At 40.4% G+C, this 18,558-nt stretch overlaps 1 protein-coding gene across 5 annotated transcripts in view; it reads right to left on the bottom strand.

Moving 5' to 3' along the window:
* Window positions 1–18,558, bottom strand: part of stxbp4 (syntaxin binding protein 4) — a 51,630-nt gene that overhangs the window by 23,350 nt on the left and 9,722 nt on the right. For all 5 annotated transcript variants that reach the window (XR_015848110.1, XM_088324110.1, XM_088324108.1 and 2 more), the window contains 11 exons: window positions 17,131–17,216; window positions 16,943–17,057; window positions 14,357–14,489; window positions 13,434–13,540; window positions 12,331–12,526; window positions 11,469–11,544; window positions 9,898–9,932; window positions 8,897–8,993; window positions 7,320–7,444; window positions 5,827–5,913; window positions 5,667–5,732 (listed from right to left, as the gene is read on the bottom strand). Coding sequence is in view for 4 of the 5 variants with exons in the window: in XM_088324110.1 (XP_088180236.1) it covers window positions 5,667–5,732; window positions 5,827–5,913; window positions 7,320–7,444; window positions 8,897–8,993; window positions 9,898–9,932; window positions 11,469–11,544; window positions 12,331–12,526; window positions 13,434–13,540; window positions 14,357–14,489; window positions 16,943–17,057; window positions 17,131–17,216 (1,123 nt within the window). In the remaining variant the exon portion in view is untranslated. The remainder of the gene's footprint in view (window positions 1–5,666; window positions 5,733–5,826; window positions 5,914–7,319; window positions 7,445–8,896; window positions 8,994–9,897; window positions 9,933–11,468; window positions 11,545–12,330; window positions 12,527–13,433; window positions 13,541–14,356; window positions 14,490–16,942; window positions 17,058–17,130; window positions 17,217–18,558) is intronic.

Genomic DNA, 18,558 nt, shown 5'->3' with positions numbered 1-18,558 from the left:
GAATTGGGCTCAGGCTCACCATACTTTTGCAAGGCACTGTAACCGGTGGGGGACGTAGTTCTGTTTGACTGAGAAATATATTTGAATCAGCCAATCACAGGACTTAATTTTCAATCAAGCAACGGGAGCTTCCAAAAACACGAAATTAAAAAAGAAATTCACCGTAAATTTGGGACTGCAAGCCGTTACTTTTTGCTACATTTTAAACACTCCAGTTTTAAATATTGTGAGGCTTATTTTTTTTTTTTATTTTTTTATTTTTTTAATAGCTGCATCGAGGAAAATGGCAAGCTGCTCTTTTCCACAACGCATGCGCTCTAAATACGAAACACTACGGTGATGTCTGGAAACATTTACGACTTTGAGATAAATTAGTCCATGTTTTGTCCAAATTATTCATATAATACATAACAGGAGCAAAACATGAGGTTTGACAGTACTTCATGCAATATTTAACAAGATTTCATCTTTTTGAATTACAAATCAATTCCTCAATTCATACATCCGAATTAAACAGCAGTAGAAGTTATCTATTAAAAATGCTACACTTCACTTTCCGTAACATCTGCGTTAATGTCAGGTCGCTTTGTCCCTTTAATCCTTGAAGAACAGTAACAGGCAAATGAAATTTGGTCCATTAACGCAGCAACCAAAAATGGCAACAAAACAAAAAGACATGTCTCTGTTGCAATCTGGCACTATTCTTCACTGTATGTTTGCACTAGTGCTGTCGACTAAAAATATAGGGCTCACATTTTACGCGACGCAGCCCTCATTTGTGTTTAGTAAAAGGAATATAATACATAAGTACCCAATGTAACGTGTTATTATAGAGTATTTAAATAGTGCTACATAAAATAATGAAAAATTGATAACATTTTGATGCACATTCTAAGATTAATGCTTAAATAATTATTGGGTTAGTAGGTATTTGACGTCAGTTATATGCCCTATAGAAAAACAACCACACTAGTCACATGCTATAATACTAAACGAGCCAACAGTACTTGGTAAAATGATTTAAAGCATTTACGTTTTTCATTATAGTTGATTTTGTTTTCTATGGAAGAAATGGCACAATTTGGACTTCTTCTATGTACCTCTTCATAAGGTGCTTGAGGCATCAGCGTTATGAATATCGTGAGTTTTTGTAAAGGGCTAAGGGATATGTGAGCCTATTCATTTACAGTATACATAGATAATTAGAATATGGATACAAATATAAACTTGCAAAGTCCTTTACGGGACATCCATCCATCTATTAGCTGCACTGGTTATCCTCAGTAGGGTTGCGAGGTGTGCTGGAGCCCATCCTAACTGTCTTTGGGCATCCCCAAAATCAAAGAACATTACACCATCGCCACAATGGTTGTTTTTAAACAAAAATATGAGAGCCGCAAGTGATGCAATGAGTATTGTACGACCCGCTATTTCGGAACACAATAGGTTTTCAAACGCCGCTGCTCATCAATGCTGAGATTTGGCTTATCTCTGCTGGGTGGGATGACCCTTTAAACCGAAAACAAATATTGGACACATGACGAAGGTGCTGTGTCTGAGTCAGATCTGGAGGCTTCTCCTGCTACTGGTATACATGAAAACCAGTACTCTGTTTCATGCGTGGGAGTAAACCCCTATCCCAAAAAACAGCCTGGAGACAGATGGGCGCCTCGAGGCTGTACTTATCCAAGACACACCACAGAAAGTGGTGCCCCTACAACCCTAGTAGTTAAAAGATCCGTTAACCTCGAAGAAACTTAGTAGCCCCAAACTAACTAACTTTTGTGCTTTTCTTTGTGATGTGTGGCAACAACATGCAGACTCAAAATTCTCCTTTTTAGCCTGTGTAGCTCTACCGTCAAGGTGGGTCTGTATTAGAAAAGGATGTGTGTGCGCGTACTGGTTGAGTAATGGATCACAGCAGGAGCGGTCCTATCTCCAGCTGTGGCCTAGGGATGGAGGATGTAAGGGGAAAGGTTGGTACTCTTGTTTGAGTAGTTTGCACAACCACGAACAATAAGAGTCCTCTCTCCATGGGATGACCAAGTGCGTGGATTTGGTGCGAACGGCATACATAACCCCGAATGCATGCCGTTTGTGAGCAATCCGTTCTGAAGGTTGAATCACGTCATTACACAAATAAACATTGTTTCAGCATTTAATTTCGATCTTAAAGGTGGGGTTTGAAACTTCAACATATTGTACTGGCTGGCTCCATCTTCTGGCTGACATGATCATTGCAGGTCCTTTAGTTGCGCGTGCATGTATGTGAAATTATTGGACGCGCTCATCATGATCATCGTTTTTGGGGTTTGGGTTGACATTTAAACAGGATTTGAAACAGTCCTTTTATTGCTTTCATCCTAGAACGAAAGAAAACCAACAGCACTCTTCCCTCCCCTCATTCCCTCGCCTCTGTTCCAGGGTAATCCGCTCTGTGGCCAGGGCAGAGCGGGTAAAAGTTTGTGAGCAATCGGTTCTGAGGGGTGAATCACGTCATTACGCAAATAGACATTGCATCCGCATTTAACTTTGATATTAAAAGTGGTGTTTGAAACTTTAAAATATTGCACTGGCTGACGCCATCTTCTGGCGGAAATCATCATTGCAGTTCCTTTTGTTGTGCGTGCATGTATGTGAAATTCTTGAATGCTCTCCAAGTGTTGGGCTGGCATTTGGACTGTATTTGAAAGTGTCTTTTTTTTTTTAACTTTCATCTTAGAACATTAAAAAAAAAAAACATCACACGTGTGAACTCACTCTCCTCTCCCCTTATCCCCCTGCCTCCTTTCCTCCAGGGTAATCAGCTCTGTGGCCGGAACACAGAGGGTAAAAGTAACATAAAAGGAGATAGGTGGGATGGAAAATTAAAATATAAAACCTTTGAACGCAGTTGGGCATTGCTGAAACATACTTAATGGAGAAAATATTGAATCTAAAATTTTTAAGGGCACCCTAAACGACGCACCCCATCTTTGATGAAAAATAAAATCAAATATGAAATGTTTCGGAGAAATCAACAAGTGCAAAAGAGGTTTTTTTAGATAATAAGCCGGAGTTTGCGTTTATCATCGGTTTCTCTACTGCAAGTTCCGTCGGCACCAAAAATGTCCTGGATGTTGGAAACTGTGTATGCAGTAATGCCTATACATGCACGAGAAAGGGAAAATGAAAGAACTAACCTACTAACTAACTATTTGATTTGACTACTCGCTGTTTGCAGTAACACCCTGAGGGCATTTAAATGGATTTATACAACCAGAATATCTGCAATAGTCCAATTTCAATCAGCCTGCATGTAAATGACCCATAGACTTGGCGACGGGGAGGCAGATTTGTCTCAGATCACCATCACCATGACAACATGCACCACCTGTAGCCTCTAACCTCCCGCCTTGCTTACCAGTACATTGACTTTTTTCTCCTCCTTCAGTTCTTCCTTCTTTTACATTTGTTCTTGGTGCATCCACTCCGCCATCATTAAAGTTTATTTTCTTCTTTCCTTGCATTACTACCCCGTATGTTTATTTTACAAGCGCTTGAAATCCATGAAAAATCTTGAATTGTTGAGTTGTGTTTTCAAAGATTGAAACATGCTAGTATTTCAGAAGTGTTTGTATATGCTTGTTGCCATGTTCTCAACAAGTCTGCTGTACAATGACGCCGATTCTGCTCTCTAGTTGTTTCGCTTTGCCATTGCATTTCTTCTTCCCTCGTGATAGACGGCAGCTGGCATTCGTTTGTATTCTTACTTTCATCATTTTCATCCTGGAATAAAAGCATGAGTGTGAAATCACTCTCCTCGTCTCCCCCCCCCCCCCCCCCCCGCCTCCTTTTATCCAGCCTAATGTGCACCATGTGTGGAACACAGATGATAAAAGTAAGAAATCAGATTTGGGCGGTGGAAAAAAATATAAGTCAGAACTAAATAGAACTCAGTCGGGAGATTGTTAACACATACCTAATATAGAAAATATATATTTTTTAAACCTTTTAAGGACAATTTAAACCAAGCACCCCGCCTTTAAATCAATGTAATATACATTTACACGTGCATTTTGTTTGTGTATTAAATATGTTAAACATGAAATTGAATCCAATCATATCCAGATACATTCGTATACAGTAGTGCCCAGTGTTTCAAGGTGCGTACTGTGTCGCCAGGTTCAGAGAGATACCGACTTCTAAAAACGAGTGGGAGCCAGTAAATAAAGCTGAGGGAATTGAGCTGTACCACAACAAACAAAACAAACTAAGCAGCAGTTTTTTGTTAAAGGTGGCTATACATACATACCGCCCTCACAGCATTTTACTGAGTTAAAGAAAAGAAAAAGCTGGAGTGGAAGTGAGCCCACATCCACCTGACAAGCTATTTTAAACACCACCAGCCTACACGCGCTCTCCCACACGCTGCATGTTGAGTGAATGCTTCAGGATATTGCATGGGGGAGACAACTATACATATGGACAAGCAGAGGTAAGATCTTAAGCCCAAGCCCCAGTCCGAGCCAGACCCGAATTTTGGATCAGGTCAATCATTATGTTCAGGTTGAGCCAGGCTTCTCTTTTGCTGACTTTTTTGTAGAGCTAGTAGCTTGGGCCATGATGTGCAAGAAACACTGTGATTAAATCAGTATCTCGATGATGTTGCCACGCTAACACTACTACGCTAACATCACAGTGTGCTGAGACGTTTTAAGGCCGTGAGTAGTTTTGGCCACGGGAGACCGTGTTACGCAAAAATTGGTAGTCACCTCATCACAACATGTACTGTATTATACTATAATATGCCAATTCAAATAACTTCTTCCTGTCTCTGTCTATTATCCAGCTGTCATTGTATCTCTGGTTCTTTCTCTCTTAAACTGCCTAGCTTCTTAACTATGTACAGCTTCTGTGGTTTATGGGCCAATTTTCAGCCTTTTGTCCTTTTCATGTTAACTCTTGAACATTGTTGTCAATGATGGAAAATTGCTGGTTAATGAAACTATTGCAGACACAGAAATATAAATAACAAGATATGGCCAGGCCTATAGAAGATTGGCTTGTTTGGAGTGGTCGGTGGTAGAGAGGTGCAGTACCCAATTTGGCTATTAGAGGGCATTGGAGACCCCTCAATAGCAGATCACATGAAATCAGATGTTTATCAAATTTGTTGGTATTTATTTGGGGTGTTTTGACACAAAACCTAGATAAAGAAACTTGTGGATGTCTAAAATATAACTGTGTGACATTGTAAGAAAATCCGTTTCATAACCTATAGGTCACAAACCATAGATTAGATCAGATAGCTTTATTTGATACATAGATTTAGATAAGATGGATGTATTAGATTTTGATGGATGTAAATGTTTCTACAGTCTTATCTAAATTTTGTGATAAAAGACACACTTTAATTTGCTATCATAAAATCACCTCTCCTCTTCCCAAGTCCTCTCGAATGAAATATAAAATTTTGGGTTGGTTTTGGACTCGGTCCTGCAAGTCAAGTTAATTGGTCAGGCTCGGGCTGGCCAGAGCTTTGATACCTGTCGTCCTGGGTCGGGCTGGATTCCTTTAAGCTTGATCTTACCTCCAGACACAAGTCAGAAAAACATGAAACAGCTGTGATGCCTGCAGGTACATATTTTAAATATTTTTTAATGACGTCATGTTCGGTGCCCAACCTGTCTGATATTTTCCAGCATTTCCTCTTTCTGACGCTGAATGTTCTGGGACTCAAGCAGCTGATCCTGAACGGAAAACAACATGCACACAGAACAGGATATTAACCATTGCGTGTCTCGAGCACCACCATCAGACAACAGTCTAAAATAAGGCTATCACCTGCAAAGTCTTGATCTCCCGCAGAGCCTCCTCGTTCACCTTCCTCAGTCGATCCAGCTCATCTGCGTTGTCCCAATTGGACATAGACTGCCACATGCACACACGATATCACCAAAAACGTAAGTTTGTATCATCATGGAAATAATATATATAGCAGGGGTCATCAACATAATGCCTGTGTGCAGCGGGTAGCCCTTGAGGACCACATTAATAACCTGCAGATGAGTTACAAAGATTGCACAAATATTATTGTAATTATAGCAGTTTTTCATAATAGCAAGGTTTTTCACCAAGTAATATATTCAGAATAAGTAATAATTCCACGGGTTATCACCCAAACCTTTTTGTGAGAATCAAGTATTTAAAGTCCAAATTAGAATATTTTTACTTGTGCTAGAAGTAAGATCGGGCTTAAAACATCGAGCCCGACCCAACCTGGGCCCACAGGTACAACAGGCATTAAAGCCAGACCCAGCCCAAGCCCAACTAATTATTTTAATTGAGTGACGGAGCCGCGTGACCATCCACGCAAAGGAGGATCTGCGCGATGGAGCGTAGCAACACAGGCCTAAGATTTCAATCATTACGTGCAGGTTGGGTCCAGGCTTGTCTCTCTATTACTATCAAAAAAAAAAAAAAAAAAAAAAAAAAAATTATCCACCTGTCATTGTTCTTTGTTTCTTTTTGTGTAGTGCGGCGAACGTTGCAACACAGGCCTAAAATGTCACTCAATATGTTCAGGTTCAAGCCTGGCTTCTCTCTCGCTGCGCGAGAGGGGGACTGAATCCATCACGCGACACAAAAAAAAGAAACAAAGAAAAATGATGGGTGGATCATTTTTTTTTAAAAAATAAGCGAGAGAGAAGCCAGCCCCGAATGTAATGATTGACATTTCATGCCTTGAAATTCAAGCACCTCTAACTAGTGCAAATTAAAAAGCTGTAAGACGTAATATCAAAGTTATAATAAAATAAAAATAAATCACTACAGAAATTGACATAGATCAATATTTATAGGTGGAGCAAATTTAGTATTTCAGAAAGGAGTTTCAAAGTTGGCATCCTGTATATCGACATCAGGGGTCTCCAACGTGGTGCCCGCAGGTAACAAGTACATCCTTAAGAACATCTCATCGACCCACAGACAGGTTCTGAAATTAACTCACTAGTGATGGTTCACTGTGACTTTCCCTGAAATCAGATTTCTAACTGGCCTGATGTTTTAGTGGTTGACTGAGCCAATTTTAACTCAACTTCTAATAATTACAACCTGGTAATAATATAGTAACAAGATATCAGAATAACATGATAAGTTGTAGTTATAGAAACGCATATCAAACCGGCTTCAAAAAGGTTGGGGACCCCTGATCTACGTGAATACTCCTGCGTAGTTATAGGTTTTACTTATTTATTTATTTGTTAAATTTATTCTCTTTTTTTAGTTTGTTGTTTATTTCGAGTGAGTTATAGCATCAAAGCATTTTGTATTCCTACCTGACAGCGAGCAGTCAAGTGAAAAAGACTCAATAAGTCCTCACACGTGAACCTTGAAACCAGATGAGCGGGGGTCATCCCAGCCGGTTGGGAACCAAAGACTTCTCTGGTCGCACCCTCCAACTCTGATGGGCAAAGAAAACACTTAAAGATTATATTACAGTGTGTAATATTTAGTGCCACCTAGTGGTACAAAAAAACCTAATTCAGTGGAAATATAATTGATTTGAATACTAGGCAAAAATGGGGCAGCACGGCGGGGCAGTGGTTAGCGCTTGTGCGGCACAGTTCATGTCATGGGAACCTGTCGTGGGTTCAAATCCAGCTCCAGACTTCCTGTGCGGAGTTTGTATGTTCTCCCCGTGCTTGCGTGGGTTTCCTCCGGGCGCTCCGGTTTCCTCCCACGTTCCAAAAATATGCATTTCAGGTGGATTGGCCAGTCCAAATTGTCTGTCTGAGTTATTAAAAACCCAGAAAAATCCCCTGGAATTATATTTTATTTAACTTCAAATGTTCTTTTCTTAGATTGGTCCCAACAGTAAAACATTTAATTCACATTTTCATGTAAGCTGTATGAAATATACAAAAATGATCAGGAGCCTTGTGTGGCTGGCATCACCATCATGTGTGTGAACGGGCGAGTGTGAAGCACATTGTAAAGCGCTTTGGGAGGTTTTCAGTTACTTGAAAAGTGCTATATAAATGCAGACCATTTAAAATTAAGACCGCACGAGGGTTAATCATATTGACATGCTTTATTGTGAAAACAGCGCCCCCCTCTGGGCGTACTCATTTAGGATTTCTGTCTGCTCACACAAGGTTCAAACTGCATTCCTACCTGACAGCAGGACAATCGCACTACTTCACACCGCAATATCGATTAAATATCGGTTAATCATGCAGCCCTAGCGTACATTATTAAAAGCTGGATTAATAAATTTCGTCTTTGTACAAGCTGCATTGGATTTTTAGACGCAAGCTCAATACCGGTACACTACTTTGGTGTGTGAATGAGAGTATGATAGTATGTAGCATAGTAGAGTGCGTGCGAGAGTAAAATAGCATAGAAGCATGGACATGACTGTGTGTGCATGTGTGAGAGTATGATGTGATATATGAGAGCAAGTATGAGTTACTTCTCAAACAACCTCTCATAAAAAAAACATTCATCTGTGTAATGCAGGGCTCCTCAATCTTTTACCTGTACACACTACCTGTCAGCGAGTAAAGCAGTGTGTGTATGAGAGTATAATATTGTGTGCGAGAGTAAAGAGTATGAAAGCGTATAGGTGTCGGTATGACTGTGCCTGCATGAGGGTATAGTCCAGAGGTGTGAGAGTATAATATCATATTTGAGCGCAAACGGTATCTCATGAATATTATTCATCATTTTAATCCGGGAGTTTCCAAGTTTTTCCTGTACAAACTATTCGTGAGAGAGTATAATACTGTGTTTGAGAGTGTAATAGTACGTGTGAGAGAGTATATGAGTGTGCATAGTTGTGCATGTGTGAGAGTATAATGTTGAGAGCTGGTATGATTTACTTCTCGAACCACCTCTCACAGTAGGTTCCTACCAGCATAGGTCACCGTCCCAGCCGAATCCACGTGCAGTTGAGACCAAAGCGACTGGTTCTGAGCATGTGAGGGCTTCAGGCCAAGCAGGTCCAGAATCTGAGCAGCCATAAAAGGCAGATCATTATGCATGTATGGCAAGCACGCCTTTGATTCACAGTTGAATTGAAATTACATCCTTGTGACTGGACTGAGAACATCTACCCCAAAAAATATACACAAAATTAAATCGCGGAATCAAGTATTTACAACCTCTGAGAAAAATGCAAACATAGACAGTACATGCCAGTATATCAAAAAATATGGGCGACAACATTATTGAGTTACAAAGTCAATCTTTTTAAATGTAAATGGGAAGGAAAATAGTTGTATTACAAACATTACAGTGAAATATTGGCTTTTTCTCTTTACCATTTGGAATTTTTATTCTGTTTTAGGATGTTTATTTTTTTTAATTCAACTAAACTAAATTTATTAATTTAAATGGAAAAAATATGTTTTAGAGTGCCCTGCAACTGGCTGGCAACCAGTTCAGGGTGTACCCTGCCTACTGCACCCTCCCGCGACACTACTGAGGATAAGCGGTGCAGATAATGGATGGATGGATTTTTTTTAGAGTACAAAAAAAACAGTATTTATATAATATTTTCACATTTTTACATGATTACAATACTTAAAAGTGATACCTAAAATGTTTCAATGAGGAATTCGACAGTAAAACGTAAAATTTATCATTTAAAAACGTGAGTTTTTTGTTTTTATGTCCACAAACGATTTAGGCTGATTCCTTGAACAAGACAGCCCTCTAGTGTACTCTTTTATCATGCCACCTTGACAAAAGCAAGCTGAAAGAATCAAAAGCATAGAATTAAAATTTGACTGGCTGGCAACCAGTTCAGGGTGTCCCCTGCCCGAAGATGGCTGGGATGGGCTCCAGCACCCCCGCGACCCTACTAAGGATAAGTGGTACAGATAAGGGATGGATGGAGGTTAAAATAGTCACCTTTTCCACTAGCTCCACTTTGAGACGAAAAACATCTGCAATGAATAAATACAAAATATGATGAAGAATATACTCTGATAATAAGAATGGCTGGGCAAGCAGAAGTATCGTACAAGGAAAAAATATGCAAAGCAAAAACGTATCAAGATCGTCTCCAGGGCCATAGGAAACCTTTTTACGGGCCACACCTTTGACACATGTACTCTAAGTACTGTATTTCAATTTTGTGGGGGTTAACCCACAATTACAACCCCTTACGCTTAATTCCAAGCAGGGAAGAAATGGGTACAAATTGGTATTAATCTCTTGTATGACTCGGCCAAGGATTGAAAAAAATGACTTCCCGGTTTTAGCAAATCAAACATACGGCTCACTGGCCGCATCCAGCCCGCTGAATTTTTTTTTCTGATCGCTGTAATTTTTCTTAGTATGTCAAGAAAAAAGCTAGTCTTTAGCTCAACAAAAGTTGTGATTTAGTAACTACAAACCAAATGCTCCTTCCTGCTGCTAGAGGGCAGTAAAAGTGTAAAAGAGCTGGCTTCTAGTTTGGTTAAAGTGTTAAAGACAATATGTTGGAGTATTTTCTCAGCTTCAGTAGGCCTGGCCTAGTAGTTTGATGTGATGTTATTGCCCGTTCACTGCTAAAACTCCTATTTCGTATTCCTTTCTTATTAATCTCAAAGCAGTAGGACAACGGAGGCAAGCATAATTTTATCCATGGCTCCCACTTGAGTTTGTTTATGTTTGTGGTTAGTTGGTACAGATGTAAAGCTGCATTTACTGAACTGTTCAAGAAAACAAATTCTTAACAGATTCAATGCCAAACATGAAAATATAAGTTTCCTTTTGTCTGAATGAATGTGTTGTGATAAGATCCTTTATCTGTTATAGTCTGGCGACTGCAGTCCCCCCTTCTCTGAAAGATTGCAGCATTGCCCTGTCTTCAAGTCTCTCTGACTCTCTTCTCCACTGCCCGGCCTAGGTGTTCCCAATCACCATTAGCCACCCTTTGCTTTAAGTACTCCAGTTTTTCACTCCACATTGCTGGTTTTTCAATGCAATCAAGACAGTCCCCCTTCAAGGTACAAGCTCTCCATCTCCAGACATTTTTTAATGTATTCTCTTTAATATATTCCTGTAATGATATTTCCCTCAACACCTTTCCCTCATGACAATCTACTCAAATTACTCTCCCAGGATTCCCCTCCTCGACAGTCCCGGTTCCATTCATCCTTGTCAGTTAGTGAGTCTTGCATTGTTATTTAATCAAAGTTCACCGTTGGGTTTTGAATGCATCCAGCTTTTTACGACTCTTTGAGTCCTTCGTTTGGGTCTGTCTGACATTACCTGAAATTATAATCTGTGATTATAAATTACAGGGTAGGCTACAAATGTAGGCTAAGTGATGCAGCATAGTACTGAAAAACCAAGCTAAACATTTAGCTTTTAAATAATAATATGGCCATCCTGAGAACGCAGACAGGATCCGGCCCCTGGGTCAAAAAGAATATGACATGTCTGCTCTACCGCAAGGCCACCGAAGTGACTAAGAGTAATAAAATATTTCATACCCACATTGGGATCAGTCTCAGCTAAGAAACCAAATGCTTGCTGGCTTTTGACTGGCACAGGGCTTGCTTGACAAACCTGCAAAAAAAAAATCAAGTCATTGTGATGGGTAGTTCAAAAAAATACACACACAAGGATGTTTTATATACATTATTTGATATATCGATGATAACCGTATGTTCTATTTGTCAGTGTATTATCCTAATGGTTTTCATAGGCTATTTTTATTAAAGTTGGACAGCTGAATGGGTTCCCCGTTTTTTTAAATCACTCAACTGAAAATATTAACGCCCCAAAGTGTGATATTTGACCACTAGATGGCACTTTGTTGTCTGGTACGAGCGAGGCCCAGTGATCTTACTGGGTATTCCAAGGTGTAGGAGAAATACTCATTTCCCGACCTATGATTTATTCATGTATTTTTGCCTAGTATTCAAATCAATGATTTGAAGTATTTTGTACCACTAGGGGACACTAAATATTACACTCAGTCCCTTTAAACATGGAAAAGGCATGAAAAAACTTCAAATTGTCCCTCGGACCGAATATGTAAGTGAATAATTGTCCTTCTCTGTGTGCGCTGTGATTGGCTGTCAACCAGTCCAGGGTGTCTCCTGCCCACAAAGGGTGGGCAGATCGATCCAAATATCGATATTATCGATACTGACTAAGTATTTGGATCGGATCCATACTCTTGTGTTAAGATCAATAGAAAAATAATAGCGTTCCAGGAACGCCTTCCTTTGTAACGTGTTACTACCAAAACCATTTCCAATCTATCCTTGCTACAGTCTGAGCTTTTCACAACACTGTAAGAGTGGGGAAAAAAAAGGAAATGATATGATCCCGTATGTGAAAACAAACCTGGTAGACGTTGACACTAGTAATTGTATTGCTGACTGGATTTTGGTCGGAAGCGAGCTTGGTGACTGTGGTCGGTTGAGGTCGTATGCCAGGGTTTTTGGCCTGGGCCCCTCCTGCAATAGGACTGTGATGTCCACTGCTGGAGCTAGAGGAAGTCCGTCGGCGGATGAAGGCAACTTCAACAGTGGGATCTGGTCTAAGTTATAGATCACAAGATAGAAGCCAAAACTGAATATGCCGTTTGTGGCTACCTACAACACACTGACATACCTTAGAATGGCACTAAAATACCGGATAAAAAGAAAACAATAATTGTGTCGAGGAAGGAATCGAAAACAATTATGGAATGTCAGGCAGGAGCCTAAATGACCCTCAGTTGTAGTTTCTAACAGTGTTGGGAATACCGTGTTACCAAGGAACGCGTTCCTGAAGCGAGATGACTATTCTCTGTAACGAGTACTGTAAACGTGTTATAATAACATTTTGTACCTCAACTGTCTTTACAACATGGCGCGTTACTCCCCAACTTAATAAAAGCAGTCTAGTCCATCCAGTGGAAATATTAAAAACCACAAGTACTGGTTACTCTTGTGCCTCTCACTATTGTCTTGCGGGCCACACAAAATGATGTGGCGGGCCATGAGTTTGACATATGTGCAAAACACCATGCCTGAGGGGGTGGAATACATCTTTGACAGTACCTAGAAATGAAGAAGTACATTTTTGAGTGTTTTGAAGCTCAGAGGCAAAATAGATATGGAGTGTCTCGGGCTAAGGGTTTGTTTGCAAGAAATATGAAGGGTTCACTGCTTCCAAAGTTTGGTGTACCTGTTTTCTTTTTTCTTTTTAAATTATGAGGCTATTTGGGCATTTTAGGGGGTCGGCCTCAACATGAGTATATACGGTAATTTGTAACTAGATAGATACTTCCAGAGAAACACGGTACTTTTGGATGTCTGTAATCCTCGGGCTACAGAATTATTTTTTAAATGTCACCAATAACTGTGACTAGTTACTTTTTTCAGGAACGCGCCCAACACTGTTTTCTAGGATACGTTAGAGAGTTTTCACCATATATGGCTGCTAAAACTTGATTTTTGAACCTGAGCTTGGTACGCGTCAGGACGGTTCTGGCCTCCTCGTATGTCACACCAATGAGAGATTCATTGTTGATGGACACCAGCTGGTCTCCAACCTGCAGTCTGCCATCCTTCAAAAGAACGACAACAGAACATGCCACTTCAATAAACATAAAACAACATCAAGTGCAGTGCATTACAGCAGTGTTTTTTTTCAACTGGTCGGAGATTCTATCAGTGGGTCGCGGGCAAAATAATGCTCATTCAGTGCCAAACTCAAAACATGTTATTGATGCTGTCTATTCAAAAGTACAAATGTATTTCCCTTCAGCGCAGTGGGCGCGTTCAAGAGAACTATGTATAGCTCTACCCATACTGCTTACCAATCAAATTGTTCTCAGTGCCTTGCTGGCGTTTTGGAGTGTTTACAGTTTGTTCCGTGAGTTTTAATTATATAGTATCTCAACAGTGAAAATACAATGTTTATTGAGCTTCCATTTAAAGGATTACTCAGCGACATTCAGCCAAAACGGGGTCTGTTTGTGTGACCCCTTGACTGTAGACTGTAGATGAGACTGTGCCCTATATATAATAGACCAAGCTCCCCGGCTTTGCACGTGTCACTTGCTTTTCACAGACTGTAGTCAAAATGATACTGAATTATTTACATGGATTAGATTTGATCTCCGAGACACAGGCAGACAGACACAGGCAGAAAAGAGGTGGGGGGGGACTGTTAACCAATCAGAATGCGGAACATAATGTAGGATAAAAATCTGCTAAGTAGCAAGGGATCACTGTACATTAAATTGCTGGCACGACATGAACAAAATTATGACCAATCAATGTGAAAATGACTTGGACAAAATATAAAATTGGTCAGACACTGTACATGTATCTCTTGGAGCGTTTGAAAAGCAACACAAGCTGTTTATGCATTGGCTGACCTTCTGGCAGTCTCCCCCTGCGACCATGTCCTGGATGAAGACCATGGGGCCTTCGGCTTGATCAGAGCCACCCTTGACTACCAGGCCTAGGCCGCTACCTTTAGCGATGCAGATCAACTGGATCACGCTGTCGCTGTTAGGAAAGATGTAAGCAGGCGAGCAGAAAGAGGAAAGGTCGTTAAGTAAGTCAAAAATTTGTTTCCATAGAGTCTGAATGCCACCCTCAAATTCAGTGTTTGGTTCATGGATGCCTTAACTACCTGGATTGTCAGGGCACCACGGAAGACGCAAGGCTGGACAGCGCTCTCCACTAATGACCTTCTCATGGTATGAATTTAGGGTTGTGGCAAAGTTCTCACATAACTGCACTGTGCCCCGTGATCTTGGCTAGTCCTTCTGATCTTGTGACTTGACCATACCACTGCAGTTTTCATTTGCGTACAGTTGACTAGTATAGAGCAAATAAGCCCTGCAAATAAATGACTTCACCTTTTTTGTTTCAAATAACTGACTTTGAAATGGGTGGAATAACTGTGTCCTCTTTTGTACAAGTTCTGGTCGTACTAATTAGACATGTACCATAATAAAATCTGATAACATGAAGTTTTGAATGCAATTAAAACGTCCAAGGCTATGTGTTGATAAAATAATGTTCTCACCATACATAAGTAACATTATGCAAATTTCTTTGGCTTTCTAACAAGTTTAGCAACTTCAAACACCGCCCCCAATACTGTGAGTACCAGATATCGTAGACCACACTCAAAGAGGCATCATCTGGTCCATATAAAAAGAGGAGCTGATCTATAGCTCGTTCTCTTTTCTACTGCTTCGCATGTCGGTTGCGCCGAGCAGCCGTGTGGGCCTGTTCTGCGGCCTTGAGTTCAGCATGTGGGCCATGCGTTGCGACCATTTGGAGCATGAGACCAAATCCTTCCACAACAACAAGTAAGAGGACGGTTTCATATTCAACACCATGTTTGCTGGTTCTTGGGAATGAGCGTTTTTCTTTCCTGTACAAGGGAATCTCCCAAGATCGACAAGCATGATAGTGGGAAACTTACTTTTTGTGCTAGTAATTACCAGATTTTCAGCGGTCGAATACTCCCATAATCTCAGACCCCCCCATCCCTTTTTATTATCATTGATATTCTGTGTTAATAAATTTTGTATGCTATTTCAAACGGCCTGGTTCATTGATTCCATTTTTTGGGGATTAGTAATTCATATAAGAACTCAAAGAACCCAAGAAATAACATGATATATATATTTTTTTTTATCAGTGTAGGAAATTTTAGCACCCTTCAGAGAAAAAAAAGATTTATGGTGGAGCACCAACAACAACTAGAGGCAAATTCGTTTACTGATTGCAGTAAAGAATAATGTTTCAATCCTAACGATTTTCAAAATTAGAGCTAGAAAAATCCCTACACTAGAGTTCTTCGTAATGTCGCTTATCAACAAACTAACGATCATAGTATGTAGTTTAAGCATTTCAGGAATGTTATTGATAGTATGGGTGGGCGGATTTATCCAAATATTCGTATTATCGATACTACACAAGTATTTGAATTGGATAGAAACTATTGTCCTGGGATCTATACTTCCCTCCTCCACCAATTTCCTCAAAGCCCAGCTTCTCTATGTAGATAGCGAAGCCTTTCTCTCTCCCACACACAGCGCCCTTGACCACTTTAAGTTTATGCCAGACTGTGTAAATGACAGGCACACTTTTTGCACCTCTCCCTACCCGGCATGCTCCAGCATCCTGCTTGCCAGGCACAAGTAAAGGAAAATAAAAGCAAGACAAACAGAAAGTGGAGCGCGGTGTGGATTTCTTTTTCCCCAACTACAAAAAAGGAAAATGCCAGGTGTCATTTGTGTGGTAAAATTCTCTGCTACAGTGGTAACACAACAAATTTACATAAACGCATGAAAAAATAAAGCAATGAGCTGCAACCAAAAATGTAAACATGTTACTGTTCCTGAACGAAATCCTGTAAATCCATTGTCACAATAGCAACAAACCCAATTAGAGGCGATTGGCACTTTATTTGCATTACTGACTTTGTTAAATGTTGTGTGATGGAATGTATTTTAGTTCTTTAGTTTGCATAGTTGTACAGTATTTTTACTTGTGTTAAATTGCTGCTTTTTGGTTGGGTTTTCTTGGATATACAGTAGTTCTGAACAGTTGTAACAGAAATATATTTAATTTTTTATCCTGTGAAAGTTTGCAAAACAGTTGTTTTTAATAATAACTGATTTTTTTTGTAGTGCCTAAAATCTTTGTGCTGTGTTAATTGTTATTACAAACTTAATTGGGGAAGAGTTCAAACATTCAATGATCACGACATTTCCAAGCAAAAAGTATTGATATCAGATCGGTATTGATCGATGCATCCCTAGTTTTACTTGAAGAAGTAAACATTATCACCCAATCCGAATTGCTACGCAATGCCAACACAAACCACACACTTTTAGCAAAGGTCAACGTGGCGCAACAAAGCACACTGCTAAAGTATATTTCCCAATTTCAATGAAAACCATCCCATTAAAAGAAATTGTTGGCCAAAGTTACAATACCTGAATGCAGGCGTGGGGGCGTGGCTGGTGACAAAATAACCTTCTTCAGGGCTGAGCAGCCGGGGGCTATCTAAAGCCGAAGTGACGGCCAGGGAGGCGGTGTCCTGCAACTTCCCTGCGTATAAGCAAAATCCGGAGTTGAATCACACCACGGAGGTCCGCATTTGTGGGTGACCTCGGTTTTCCACCTGAAAGCTGCCGAGTTGGCGAGATCCGACCTGACGTCGCCAAGGGCCCGGAGCTGTACTTCTCCATCAGCTCAGAAAACTCCCGCCTTGAAACGACAGCATGAATACACCATGTAGTTATTGAACGAATGGGTTTATTACCTTTAATTTTGATATTTTGTTATATTTTCTAGTACAGCAATCTTTTGCTGTATTTCGGTTTACTTTTCACGTTTTCGCTACTTTCCAGATGTTCATCCTGCAATGTGTTCTGCATTCTGAATGGCTAAACAGTCGCCCCGCCCCTTTTCTGCCTGTTTCTGCCTGTGTGTCAATAAAGAGGCGCTCTAAGTTGCAGACGTACCTGAAACAGTTTGAGGAATGTAGATAACATACATGCAAATCTTTTTCAATTTCGAGTTTCTTGAAAAGCCATGTCAAGTGAAGTCAACTCATGTTTATTTGTTTAGCCCTTAATCACAAAAAGTCTCAAAGGGCACAGACCACAAATTATTGCAAACCAAAGACTATTATGACACCTTCTAAAACCTACATGAGAGCAAATAATACACAGATATTGTCAACTTAAAACATAGGTTATTCATATGCTATAGAAAAGAAGTGTGTTTTAAGCCTAGATTTAAACATTTCCACTGAGGTTGCAGATCGAATCTCAAGGGGAAGAGCATGCCACAGTACCGGGGCCCGAATGTCACAAAAACTTTCTGGCTAGACCAAAGCACCTGTCGTCAGTCCAAAGGGATAAAGGGGGATGATTTCTATTGTTGACAAAGTTAGACATCTTGACATGCTAAGGAAGGGTAAAAGCATTTTATGCCACGTTTTTGTTATCAAATAACGTCCACATGATAACGACAAAGTATCATCTGAAGTAAGAAAGTGGATAGTGTCCTAAATCACTAGTGAAAGATAGTAGTCAAGTCAAGTCATATTTATTTGTATAGCTCTTAATCACAAGAAGTCTCAAAAGGGTGCACAGACCACAGACTAGTCAAGTCATATCAAGTCATGTTTATATACAGTATGCCGAGTCATCACATCTAGGGTAACTTACCTAACTGTGGCAAGTGGCAAGACAGCGGCTTGACCGCCGAACAAGGACATCAAGCGCTCGGTGCTACGACCACTCGGGAGTGTTTATTAGCCACGGACTGCTATGTCAACAAGACCTACAAGACCAGCGGCCTACAAAGCAGCGAAGCAGAGTGGCAAGACAGCGGCGTGACGAAGAAGTGGGCCGGGCTAACAGCTAGGCTAAAGGCTAACTCCTCGACGAAGCGGGCCGGGCTAACAGCTAGGCTAAAGGCTAACCCCTCTAACATTCGCTCTCTGGACAATAAACTGGACCATTTAACAACTGGAAGAGGCATCGAACCGCGAGATGACGAACTGCTGCGCCAAAATTCTGACGAAGACATGGTTAATCTT

Source organism: Urocampus carinirostris, chromosome 19 (genome assembly GCF_059441175.1).
Source record: "Urocampus carinirostris isolate Australia breed hairy pipefish chromosome 19, RoL_Ucar_1.0, whole genome shotgun sequence".
In the NCBI taxonomy this organism is placed as follows: Eukaryota; Metazoa; Chordata; class Actinopteri; order Syngnathiformes; family Syngnathidae; genus Urocampus; species Urocampus carinirostris.
This window is presented reverse-complemented; position numbering and strand designations above follow the sequence as displayed.